We start from the raw sequence: 13,342 nt of genomic DNA, 5'->3' as shown, positions 1-13,342 counted from the left end.
AAGCTTAAAAAGAGTCTTATTAAGACTCTTCATTCACCTTCAACATCCAAAGAGGCAGTGCCAGACACAGATCCTCCTTGGTTGGTAGCTCTAACTTGATATACTGTGGCATCATCATCTGTTACATTTGTGATGACCAGCTGGTAATATCCACCCTTGAACTCCTGTATCTTGATCTTTTCCCCATCTGGCATGATTTCTTTGCCCTGTCTGTACCACTTGACAATTGGCTTAGGATGACCGGTGACTTTGCAGACAAACGTGGCATTAGCTTGAAATTTCACATTCAGATTCCTTAGTTCTTCCTTGAAATGTGGAGCTTTAATGGGTACATCAGATTTTGGAATGACTGGTTCGGATACCTCACTCCACTCACTTTCACCACCAAGGTTTTCACATTTTACACGGAACTCATATTCAAGACCTTCAATAAGATCTTTCACAGAGTAGACTGTTTCACGGATTTCATCTGTTGTTACAGAAATCCACTTGTTTTGTTTTTTCTCACGCTTCTCAAGATAATAAGTTCTAATCTTTGCACCGCCATCACTTGCAGGTGGCTTCCATGAGACAACACAGGAATCCTTTGTGACAGCACTTGCTACTGGCTTGCCAGGTTGTCCTGGTTTTTCTGTAAAGAATAAAAAAGTTCAAAAATTGAAGTGAGCTTGCCTTACTAATTACAGGGTATGCTGGTTTTGGTTGGGGTAGAGTTAACTTTCTTCCCAGTGACTGGTATGGGGCTGTATTTTGGATTTGTGCTGAACACAGGGTTGATAATATAGAGGCGTTTTTGTTATTGCTGAGCAGGGCTTACACAGAGCCAAGGCCTTTTCTGCTTTCTGTACTGCCACGCTGGCAAGGAAGTTGGGGGTGCATGGGAGGTTGGGAGGACACATAGCTGGGACAGGTGACACCAACTGACCACAGGGATATTCCAGACCATATGACATGCTCAGTATATAAAGTGGGGGGAAGAAGGAGGAAGGGCATGAGGTTTGGAGTGATGGCTTTGTCTTCCCAAGTAATGGGTATGTGTGATGGGGCCCTGCTATCTCGGAGGTGGCTGAATACCTGCCTGCCCATGGGGAGCAGTGAGATGATGTCTTGTTTTGCTTTGCTTTTGCAGCTTTTGCTTTCCCTATTCAACTGTCTTTATCTCAACCCACGAGTTCTCTAGCTTTTTACCCTTCCAGTTCTCCCCCTGATCCTGCTGGTGGGGGAGTGAGCAAGCAGCTGTGTGGGGCTTGGCTGCTGGCTTACAGAAATTGATACTTTGGTCTCCACTTACCAAATGGAGGCTTTATGAAAACCACTGATGAGACCTCCAGTGCTTCGCTAATGCCATATGTATTCTGAGCAGAAACACGGAAATAATAGCCTGCATTTTCAGTTAGGTTAACAATTCTACAGGTTGTGCCTGAAATACTTGAAGATACAAGTTGCCATTCTGTTCCTTCCTTGGCTTCACGTTTCTCTATGATGTAATTGGTTATCATAGCACCTCCATCATCCTCTGGTGGTTTCCAGCTTATCACCACAGAATTCTTCAGTATAGACTCTATAACAATTGGCCCTGCTGGTTTATCTGGTTTATCTGTACAAGAAAAAGCACAACATTTTTAGTTCTTTTTCCAATCAATATTTGAGAAAATATTCCACAAAAATACTGAAAATAAAATGAATTACCTTGTATTTCCACATTAAGTACAGTGTCAACCGTTCCAAATGTGTTACTGAGTTGTACTTTGTACTTCCCAGCATGAGTCTTGTGCTGGACATTCTTAATAGCAAGATGAGTATAATGTTCTGTGTTCTCAATAGTAACTGTTTCTGATCCTCTTAAAGGTTTGTTGCCATGGAACCAGGTTATTGCTGGTACTGGTCGGCCAATATACACAACGTGAAGGCGGAGGGTGCCACCTGCACCTGCATAGTATTTCTCTTTCAATGGGAAGCCAGGATGGAACTGAGGAGGAGCCTGCAATAATAGTTTGCCACTAGTTTCAGTTTCTCCGACATCATTGGTAGCCATACAAGTGTAGAGACCTTCATCCTCCTGTTCCTCTGTCATTACTGTGAGTGTATGATTGCGTCCATCAGATGACATTTTGTATTTTCGGCTTTGCACCAGTTCTTTGCCAAAGCGGTACCATTTAATATCAGGCAAAGGTCTCCCAACAATCTGGCATGTCAGCTGAGCCGCCTCACCCAGTTTAGTTGTAACGTCCTGCATTTCTTTTCTGATGGCAGGTGCTTCTCCAGCTATGACAAAGACAATTATGAAAATAATGATGATTATTATGAAATTTTTCTCTCATACTGTATTACTGGAAATTAATTTTCATTTATACTTGTTCCTCTAAAACCTAAAAGACTGTTCTTTAGAACAGTCCTGTTGGCAAATAACATGTAAAACAAATAGGCAGCATGTTAAGTGCAGCACTATGGTTTATGACAGCAAATCACAACAATATCACAGCAAATGTGACAATATGTTTTTGCTTACATGTTAATTTCGTTTTCACTGCCATAGCAGTCCTGCGCGGTCTGCTGAGGCCAGTCTGATTTTCTGCGAAAACACGGAACTCATATTCTGTAGCCTCTAGTAAACCTCCTACTGTAAACTGTCTGTCCTTGATGCGTTCCTTATTGCATTTTTTCCAGGTGCTTTCTCCAGACTGGCGATATTCAACCCAGTAGCCAAGGATCTCTTTCCCACCATCACTTTCAGGTCGTTCCCATTCTAATGTAATACTGTCCTTAGATATAGAAGTGATCTCAATTTCTCCAGGTTGGCTTGGTTTGTCTGAAAATTAAAAGAGATACAGAAAATAAATTCCTCTCAAAGTGCCACAAAGCTGCCCTTCACAAGATCTGTTAATGCAGACATTTTCTTACCAAATGGATCCTTGCATACAACTGGTTCAGAAGCAGGACTTGCTTCACTTTCACCAATGTCATTTTGAGCAATGATACGGAATTGATATTCAGCATCTGGAACAAGTCCTGTGACTGTGTACATTGTAGTGGTAATCTGTGTCTTATTATGCCGGACCCATTTTTCTGTAGATGTCTCTTTACGTTCAATGTAGTAGCCAGTTACACGAGAACCACCATCATCTTTAGGTCTGGACCAGGACAAGTTGACAGAACTCTTTGTAACATCAAGCACTTCAGGTGGGTTGTTTGGAGGCTCTGGAGGATCTATAAATAATAATAGCAAAAATAATAGAAATAATAGTGACATAGCATTAAAATTTTTGTATATATTATTGCACTTTTAGATCATAATGTAGTAACTAATTTTTTTTTTTTTTTTTTTTTTTTTTTTTAATCTAAGATGGAACTTACTTAGAGGTGTCTTTGGTACTGCTGGTTCTTCAGATTTGAGAGATTTGCTAATACCGAAATGGTTTTCAGCAGAAACACGGAAGTGATATTCCACATTTTCTTTGAGCCCTTTCACCACCAGTGATGTCCCTTTCACTCTGGAGTCAACAGTGTACCAGGCAGTCTTCGGTACTTCTCTTCTCTCAACAATATAACCTAGGATATCTGCACCACCGTCATCTGTAGGAGGTCTCCAGCTTACTCTGACAGAACGAGCTTGTATATCATCATACTCCAGTGGCCCTTCTGGTGGATTTGGAATGCCAATCACTCTGACTTTAATATACACAGCTTTTTTGCCACACTTGTTTTCAAGTGCCAAATCATAGGTTCCTGAATCTTCTCTTTCTGCATCTTTGATCACAAGTTCTGTGTGAGTCTCAGAAGTCGCAATCATGGCCCTCTTGCTGATGTCTTGACCTTCTTTTGTCCATTTGCATACTGGGATGGGCTTACCCTTAATGGGTATTGTAAGCCTGATTACTCCACCTTGTCTCACCATGAGACCTTCTTGGTATTTTTCGTCAAGTTCATAGTCAGGATATTCTGTAAACAAAATTAAGATGTCATGTTATGTCTGTTTTACAGATGATAGCATACTTGTCTTAGGCAAATATTTTTTTTTAGGACAACTTTCAACAGAAGTTAAGGCTTGAAGTATCTTACCAAGCATTTCTGTTATTTTGACTGTTCCTGGCACTTCAGCAGGTTCTCCTGGCCCACCAGCATTACAGGCTAGCACACGGAATCTGTACTCTGCACCCTGGGGAAGATGTGTCAAGGTGTATTCACGAATCTTGGTTGGCGTAGTGTTGCATTTGGTCCATTCAAATTGATCAACCTTCTGCATCTCAATTAAGTAGCCAGTAACTTTAGAACCACCTTCATCTTCTGGTGGACTCCAGGCCAGGGAGACAGATGTTCTTGTAGTATCAGTGACTCTTGGATTCTGAGGTTTACCTGGAGGAGCTGGAAGAGAAGATCAGATAGGGTGGGGTTTTTTTAACAAATATTTAAAAGATTAAACAAATGCTAACTTGCAACATATGATCTGTAATAAGTCTATCGTCTATTTATATAGGAAAATTTTGACTGAAAGATTTTCACTAATATTTTCTCTGTTCTCTCCAGTCAGAATCTCATTTATTAATACATCCAGATAAATTTCTGAATGAGAAAAAAGAGTAAATTTTACTACTGTCATTCCTTTTTGCCATAATGTGCTTAATGTGTGTAGGAAAGTACTTACCAATTGGATCTCTGGCAACAGCAGACTTGGAAGGACGACTGGGTTTCCCAGTGCCTCTGGCATTGATTGCTGTGACTCGGTGTTCATATTCCAGTCCTTCAACCAACCCAGTGGAACGGTAACGAGTCATAGTAACTGGGACTTTATTTACACGGATCCATCTATCTGCTCTAACTTCTTTGCGTTCCACAATATAACCAGTGATCTGTGAGTCACCGTCATCTTCTGGAGGATACCAAGTTAATGTCATGCCATCTCGAGAGATATCAAACACTTCTGGAGTGCCAGGAGGACCAGGAATACCTGTAAAACAGGACACAGAATTAGTGAAAAAATCAAATGATTCTATGCATTAGTAATGTGCAATGTATTGTGAACAACAATATAATATCAATGTCCTGTCAAATTCTTTTTATCAGCAGATATCTAAGTACTTTACAAATTGGGTCAGCAAAATACTCTTGGCTTTGTAATGAGGTAAAGCAATTTTTCAAGACTGTTAGTAGACCTGAGCAGAAAATCCAAGTTTACGATTCACACTGTGTGCAGTTCATCTGCAATACCTACATAGATTTATGGATGGCATTTTTCCCCAGAAATAAAACAAGATTATTGTGCAACATAATGTACCATTTTACTTGGCAAAAGGAAGTAGTAACATTCAGAAAAATCTAATCTATGCATGGGTACATAAGCCCATTTAAATATGTATTTATATTTTTAAAGGTAGAGAATAAACAAAATTTCTGACTTACGGATTCTGCTCTTGCATTCTATAATTTCAGACTGTAGGTAAGATCCGATTCCAAAGCGGTTTGTAGCAGCCACACGGAACACGTATTCTGCACCTTCAACAAGTCTGGTGAACTTAAATGTTGTCCTGGTTACTGACTCTGAAACTGGCAGCCATCCAGGACGGTGAGCATCACGCTGTTCTACCACATATCCACTAAGGGCAGCTCCACCATCCAGCTCAGGTGGGTCCCAGGAGATGGTTACATAATTTGAATCAACTTCGTCAATTCGGATAGGCCCAACAGGTGGTCCAGGTTTGTCTAGGAAATAAAAAAGAAAATTAAAAAACAAGTGGGAAAAAGGAATCATATTGCTCATGTAAAAGCTCAAATGGAGAAAGATCATGGACAATTATTTGCATTAATTCTTACCAAGGATTATAACCTTTAGTGTATCAGTAACTGTTCCAGTTGTGTTCTTCAGTTCAAGTGTATAGTCTCCAGTGTCATGTATGGTGGTCTCACGCACAGTTAATTTAGTCATTTTGGCAACAGTCTCCATTTTGATGCGTTCTGATTCTTTTAGTTTAGAACCAGCAAAGAACCAAGATGCAGTTGGAGGTGGTCGTCCTTCAATTGGAATGGCTAACTCAATGGGCTTGCCAGCAGGTACATGAATTGTCTTCTGAGGTATTCCAGCAAAGTCAATTGTTGGCAGAACTAAGAAAATAAATTAATTGATATTAAATTGATTGATATTTAATTGATTTTAAATACCTGTTTTATAAATGTCACACTCACTTCATGTAAGCTTCACCCTCTTATTTGCAACAGTGGACACCTACCTTTTTGGTCTTGGACTGTTACTGCTGTGACAATCTCTCGTGGTTCTGACACGCCTTTCTGATTCTGTGCTCTGACCCTGAACAAGTACTGTTCGCCTTCATTGAGAGAGATAATTGTATGTTCGTAGACAGTAGGCTTCAGTGTCACTACCTTCAACCATCTTTCTGTTCCAGCTTTGCTGGCCTCAATAACATAGCCTGTCAATCTGCTGCCACCATCATGCAGTGGCTTCTCCCATGCAAGAGTAACAGTTGATTTAGTGGTGTCAATCACTTCGAGTTTTTGTGGTACCATGGGGACATCAGATACTAGTACTGCATCAGATGTTTCACAAGCTTCACCAATGCCATAAATATTTTCTGGCAGTACTCTGAAATAATACAAAGCTCCTTCTAGAAGTCCAGTGACTCTATAAAATGTTTTGCTGCATTTGGTAGTCACAGTCTTGTAAGCTCTCATGGAAGCTTCACGTTTCTCGATTATGTAATTGTTGACTGGGGCTCCACCGTCAATGTTTGGAATATCCCAAGTAAGTGTCACAGAATCTTTTGATGCTTCCTTAACTTTCACTGATGATGGTGGACCAGGTGTATCTAAAACAAACAATAACAACAAACAAACATTTTTTTTCTTTTGGATCCTTTCATTTTACAGTCAATGACTGTTTCTGCATAAAAGAAATGCTTGGATTTGATTTATAAACTAGCACAGCTTCAGACACTATGTATTTTCCTTTGGTTTAGATTGTTTCTCTGACTTTTCAAACATGTTATTTAAACTTCTCATGTTATTTAAACTGCAAACTTCCTTTGGAATTGAATGACACTTATTCCTGAGTAATGAGCATGAAGAGTGGTGGAATGCCCACATACAAACGTAACAGTACTTACCATACACTTTCACAGAAATAGTTGCAGATTTTTTTCCAGATTGATTTTCAGCCTCAATGATGTATTTTCCAGCGTCATATCGATTAACTTTATCCACAATAAGCAGAGTGTAGCTGTCTGTAGTATCAATAATAGCTCGACTTACAAGGTCAACACCCTGCTTGCTCCATGTGATTACGGGAGCGGGTCTGCCAGATACAGAGACCATTAGGCGGAGGGAACCACCAGCTCTGACTGTAACCGTCTTCTTCAGATCATCAGCAAGCTCAAGCTCAGGTATTTCTGATGAAAGGTATAAGATATATGAAATTAATTATTCTTTCAATAGTTCTAAAGGAAAATATAGTTATTCCGCAAAATAGACAGTAAGTTTTCAAATTACCTATTCTTTCCACAGGTTCTATTGCTGCTGATGTTTCACTAAATTCACTCATACCATTCACATTTGTAGCAGCAACTCTGAATTGGTATTTCTGGTTTGTTTTAAGACCAGTCACGGTGAACTCAGCATTCCTCAGAGTAGCGGTTGTATGTGGTCGATACCACTGCTCACTACCTTCTTCTTTCATCTCAAGAACATAGCCTAAGATGTCAGCACCACCATCGTATGTGGGCTTTGACCATGCTAAGCTTATGCTGTGCTTAGTAGTATCCACAACTCTTGGAACTGAAGGTGATGCAGGAGTATCTTTGAAAAAGAAGAAAATGCATTTCACACTAGTGCAGATAACATTTTACAGTCAAAAATTATTTCCAAACAGCTAAATCTGGGAAATATATTTAAGATGAAGTATAACTCTTTTAAAGTTTATTCTAATACTAGCTAGTTCAGTGACTTTATATGTGGTTATGGGTTTCTTAGTTGAAGTGTCAATGTGAGTTTATACTCCATTATTATAAATAAATATTAAAATATTTATATAACTTACATGTTGGTTCTTTACATAACATGTACTGTGAAGCTTCACTAGGTTCACTGTTTCCAGCAGCATTCACTGCAGTGACACGGAATTGGTACTGGCACCCTTCCATGAGACCAGTGACTTTCAGTCTGGTATCATAAATGGTGTAATCTCTGTTCACTCGTGTCCAGCGCAGACTTTTCCTTTCACGTTTGTCCACAAGATAGTCCTTAATCTCACTGCCACCATCTGATTCTGGTTTTGACCACTGAATAATGATATGTTCCTTGCCGACACTCACTTCTTCAGGAGCACCAGGTTGAGTTGGAATAGCTATTTTTTTAAAGGTGAAAAAAAAATATTATTTAGCACATTGTTTATCTATGAGAACTATTCCACAAATTCTGATGCTGAATGGAAGGTAGTAACACTCACTGAAAGCATTCCTGGCAATCACGGGTTCTGATTCAAGTGGAACACCTGGTCCATATTTGTTGACAGCTCTCACACGGAAGATGTATTCATTATTTTTAATAAGTTTTGTTACTACAGTGGATAATGTCTGGCATTCAGCCTCAACAATAACCCAGTGAAGTCTGCTGGTTTCACGCCTTTCTATGATATAGTGAGTGATTTCTGCACCTCCGTCTTCCTCAGGAATGTTCCATGCCAGAGTACATTTCTCTTCTGTTACTCTGCTAATCATGATTTTGCCTGCACATGGACCTGGTGAATCTGCATAGGGATCAAAATAAGTGTTGTAATCAGTGCCTAAGGAAAAGCATCTCATTATTATTTAAAAGAATGTGGGTTTTTTAGTATACTAAGTGTGAATATTAAACATGGGATACGTACCAAGGACTTTGACAAGAACAGAAAGTTGTTTCATTCCACTGGCATTTTTAACTGTTAGAGTATATTTTCCACTATCACTTCTGTCACAGAACTTGATAATTGCAATAGCTCGTTTGCTGGTGTATTGCAGGGATATCTTTTCACATAGGTCCAGTTCCCTGTCACCTTTGGACCAGAAGACTTTTGGTTCTGGTTTCCCACCAACAGCTGCATCAAGAACAAGGTCCGATCCAGCCCTAATGCTCAAAACTTCTCCCTGCAGTCTGGCATCAAGTTCAGCCTTTGGTGGTGCTGAAAAGAGAGATTTGGGAAAAAATTACATGACAGTGCTAAAAATAGGACATTATTTTTTAATTGCTCCAAGTGAATATTCCTTACAGTATTCGTCTTTGCAAATGACAGCACCAGTTGATTCAGATCCTTTGCTAATCACACCAGCAGCATTCTTTGCTAGTACACGGAATTCATAGGCTTCATCTTCACCAAGAGCTGTCACAGTAAAGAAGTTTTCTGAGACAATGGTATAATTGCATTTCAGCCAGCGTCCATCACCAGATTCATTATATGGTTTGCGCTCTATAATATATCCAATAATTTTGCTTCCACCATCATAAAGTGGGGGTGACCAGCTCAGCGACACTGTAGATCTGGTCACATCTGTTACTTCTGGTCTTCCTGGTGGATCTGGAGGGATAAAACAGAAAAAATGAGAAATGCAATTCTGTTTTAGCTTAAGTGACAATGTAACTCTAAAAGTAATACTTACCAACTGGATTTTGAGCCACTACAGGTCTGGAAGCTTCACTAGCTTTGCTAACACCTGCAGCATTTAGAGCATAGGTTCTGAACTGATATTCTAGGCCTTCCACCAACCCTGTGACTTTGTAGTTGCATTCACAGCAGGGCACTTTGTTCTCTTTCACCCAAAGGATGGTGTTGCGCTCCTTCTTTTCCACCCAATATCCAATGACTTTGCTGCCACCATCATGATAGGGTTCCTCCCAGCGAATGGCCATGGCAGTGGCAGACGCAGAATAGACTTCTGGCCTTGAAGGTGGGCTTGGTGGGACTAAAAAAAGACAGGGAGGAAAATATTAGTGATTACAAATGCCACAGTCAGAGGAAAAGAACAAATTTTGAGAACTGTTTCACTTACCGAAGGGATGCTCAGCAACTACTGTTTTTGATTCAAGCGGCTTGCTGACACCAAATCTATTTTCTGAGCTTACTCGGAAACTGTACTCTTGGTATTTTGTGAGATGACTGACTTTAATCTGTGTTCGTTTCACACTGGAATTTACCAGCTGCCATGCTGTTGTGCCAGACTCACGTTTCTCTACAATGTAGTTTGTAATGTCACTGCCACCATCATCTTCAGGTTCTTTCCAGGTCAACACACAGGACTCAGCAGAGACAGATGATATTTCAATTGGGCCAGTGACAGGACCTGGTCTTCCTATGACTACCACCGTGACAGCAAATGTTTTCACACCAGCAGTGTTTTCAAGTGTAAGGTAGTATTTACCAGAGTCACCTCTCATACTGTCCTTTACAGTCAGTGTGGTCCTGTCTTTTGTTGTCTTGATAGTCACTCTCTCAGTTTCCTTCAGCTTCATCTCCTCAAGTTTCCATGTCACTTTTGGAGCTGGGCGCCCACTGATTGGTATATCAATCGTAAACGTGCTTCCAGCCTTGCATGTTATGAGCTGTCTGCTTATATCGCTGAGATCTGCTGTTGGTTCAATCTGTGGCTCCTTAACAATAACAGAAGAGAAAGCTTCTCTTGGCTCACTGTAGCCAGCATCATTTTTCGCCTTCACCCGGAACTCATATTCAGTGTTCTCCACAAGGCCTTCAACAGTGAAAGTAAGTTGCTTGGTTTGTCCAGCTCCAATCCAGGAATCAGATCCTTTTTGTTTCATTTCAAGAAGGTATCCAGTAATACGACTACCACCATCATGATCAGGCTTAAGCCAAGCTAAAACTACAGAAGATTTGGTGGTATCAACAATATCTAGTCTCTTAGGTGGAGCGGGTTCTTCTGTGGCTACAACCGGTTCTGTTAATTCACAGGGTTCACCTACACCATATTCATTTTCTGCTGATACTCGGTAGTAATATGGCACACCTTCTGCTAGATCTGTGACCTTAAAGATCTGTCGAGTGCATTTTGAACTGACTACTTGCCAGCTACGACGACTTGCTTCACGTTTTTCCACAACGTAGTGATGGATACGAGAACCTCCATCCAGAACAGGAGCATCCCACATTAAAGTAATAGATCCTCGAGTCACATCTTTAAATGTAATAGGACCTGGTGGACCAGGCGTGTCCAAAACCTTGACAGTAAATGTAATAGACTTACTTCCACTGTTGTTTTCCACAGTAAAGACGTACTTGCCAGCATCATTTCTATTGCATTCCTCCACAGTCAATGTGCTGAAGGAATCAGTTGTTTGAATGTCAGCACGCAAGCTGAGATTAGCATCTGCTTTGGACCACACTGCAGTAGGAACAGGCCTTCCAGAGAAGGCAATAAATAGACGAATGCTTGCACCTGCTCTTACAATATGAGTCTGCTTGAAGTTTGCATCGATATCAATTTCGGGTGCAGAAAGCCTGTCCACAGTTTGGACTGAAGCAGCAATTTCACAACTCTCTCCTTTGCCAGCGCCATTGACAGCACTAACTCTGAATTTATAGTGTTCTCCTGCCTCCAAATCAACAACGGTATATTTAGTAGCAATAACAGTCTCTGCATTGACTTTCTGCCATGATTCAAGGTCAGCTTTGCACATCTCAATGATGTACCCAATTATTTCCATGCCTCCATCAAAAACTGGCTTTGTCCACTCTAAGCTTACACTAGTCTTTGATGTATCTGTCACCTTTACAACATTAGGAGCACTTGGTGGGCTGACTGGTTCTCTACATTTAATCAGCTTTGAAACATCACTTGCAGGTCCAACTCCTGCAGCGTTTTCAGCCATGACATGGAACTCATACTCATTGCCTTCAATAAGGCCAGTTACTCTGTATCTGTTCTCAGTAATGGGCCTCTTACTGGATACTTTAACCCAGCGCATGCTCTTCTTTTCTCTCCTTTCAAGAATATACTCATTTATCTCGCTTCCACCATCTGACTCTGGTCTTGCCCATGTAAGTGTGATACTGTCTCCTGTTACGTTGGTAGGCTCTGGAGTTCCTGGTGCATCAGGGAGGGCTGAAAAAAGAAAAACATCATTAGAAAGACAAGATGGTAACTCCATAGATATTTGTGCAGAATGAGGTGGAAACTTACTGTAAGGTATTTGTGCAATAACTGGATCAGACTCCAGTGGTCTGCCAACTCCAAATTTGTTCACTGCAGAGATGCGGAACTGGTACTCATTGCCCTTAATTAATTTAAGTGCTGTGTAGCTGCAAGCTTCACATTTATCTTCAACTAATGCCCAAGCAATCCTGCTGGTTTCACGTTTTTCAATTATGTAGTGAGAAATAGAAGCACAACCATCATTAGCTGGAGGCTCCCACCATAATGTGACTTTTTCTCCAGTGATGTTTGTGAATCGTATTGGTCCACCAACTTTTCCTGGTGTGTCTGCAATATTAAAGGTTCAGAGTTATAACTTGCTGACATTAGAATAAAATACTATTTTAAAAAAGCATGCTCTGTTTGGTGCAGTACCTTGTACTCTGATGGTGATATCTTCTCGTTTAGTGCCTGATGCATTTTTGGCTTCTACTGTGTACACTCCACGATGATCCCGGATAGCATCTCTAATGAAGATTGTACTATATCCAATAGCTGTAGTTATTTCTATATTCATTGTTCTGTCTATCTCTTTACCATCCTTAAACCATGTCACTTTAGGTACTGGACGTCCTCTGATTAGAGCTTTAACTCTAATGCTCTCTCCAGCTTTAACAGTAAGGCCTTCAAAGTGCTCAGCACCAAATTCAATTGTTGGAGCAACTAAAAAAAGGAAAATATAATTCAATTTCCACATAGCAAAGTATTTTTCTGGACACTCTTCTAAATGTACTAATTGTAAAAGCTTGTAATATATAGAATTCTTTCACTTAGAAAATGACATTCTCTAAATAGCAGTTATTATATGAACTATATACTTATTTTTCCTGTAAGCACCTGTAAGTACATCATATTAATAATAGATGAAAGACTCTCTTCATATGTGCTGTTAATAGTATGCCAAGCTACCTGAGGCACATTTCAGTTTCTGAATTATTCAGTCCATCAGAATATTACAGTTTATGCTTTCTTTCCAATTTTGCTGCTGCTACTTCTGCTTATCCAAGAGAAATGTAGAGTGCCGTGCCTTTCAGCAATTGATTATGTATGTCTGCCAGATGTGGGTCTTTAATTTAGACCTTCCCATCTTGGAGGACAAACATAAATGTTCTGAATTGAATGGAAGGATCTCAGTAACAAGTTCTTTGCCCCTTGGCTTC

The 13,342-nt window shown here is 40.2% G+C and overlaps 1 protein-coding gene across 1 annotated transcript in view; it reads right to left on the bottom strand.

Moving 5' to 3' along the window:
- Positions 1-13,342, bottom strand: part of TTN (titin) — a 241,520-nt gene that overhangs the window by 8,907 nt on the left and 219,271 nt on the right. The window contains exons 277-297 of the mRNA XM_032694032.1: positions 12,558-12,845; positions 12,171-12,470; positions 10,026-12,092; positions 9,636-9,938; positions 9,248-9,553; positions 8,870-9,160; positions 8,450-8,749; positions 8,042-8,347; positions 7,495-7,800; positions 7,113-7,394; positions 6,222-6,815; positions 5,809-6,096; positions 5,398-5,697; positions 4,643-4,945; positions 4,060-4,362; positions 3,355-3,939; positions 2,902-3,207; positions 2,510-2,809; positions 1,690-2,265; positions 1,292-1,597; positions 38-631 (exon numbers count right to left, since the gene is read on the bottom strand). Coding sequence (XP_032549923.1) covers positions 38-631; positions 1,292-1,597; positions 1,690-2,265; positions 2,510-2,809; positions 2,902-3,207; positions 3,355-3,939; positions 4,060-4,362; positions 4,643-4,945; positions 5,398-5,697; positions 5,809-6,096; positions 6,222-6,815; positions 7,113-7,394; positions 7,495-7,800; positions 8,042-8,347; positions 8,450-8,749; positions 8,870-9,160; positions 9,248-9,553; positions 9,636-9,938; positions 10,026-12,092; positions 12,171-12,470; positions 12,558-12,845 — 9,204 coding nt within the window. The remainder of the gene's footprint in view (positions 1-37; positions 632-1,291; positions 1,598-1,689; positions 2,266-2,509; positions 2,810-2,901; positions 3,208-3,354; positions 3,940-4,059; positions 4,363-4,642; positions 4,946-5,397; positions 5,698-5,808; positions 6,097-6,221; positions 6,816-7,112; positions 7,395-7,494; positions 7,801-8,041; positions 8,348-8,449; positions 8,750-8,869; positions 9,161-9,247; positions 9,554-9,635; positions 9,939-10,025; positions 12,093-12,170; positions 12,471-12,557; positions 12,846-13,342) is intronic.

Source organism: Chiroxiphia lanceolata, chromosome 7 (assembly GCF_009829145.1).
Source record: "Chiroxiphia lanceolata isolate bChiLan1 chromosome 7, bChiLan1.pri, whole genome shotgun sequence".
In the NCBI taxonomy this organism is placed as follows: domain Eukaryota; kingdom Metazoa; phylum Chordata; class Aves; order Passeriformes; family Pipridae; genus Chiroxiphia; species Chiroxiphia lanceolata.
Note: the sequence above shows the minus strand (reverse complement) of the source record. Positions and strands in the feature narration are given on the sequence as shown.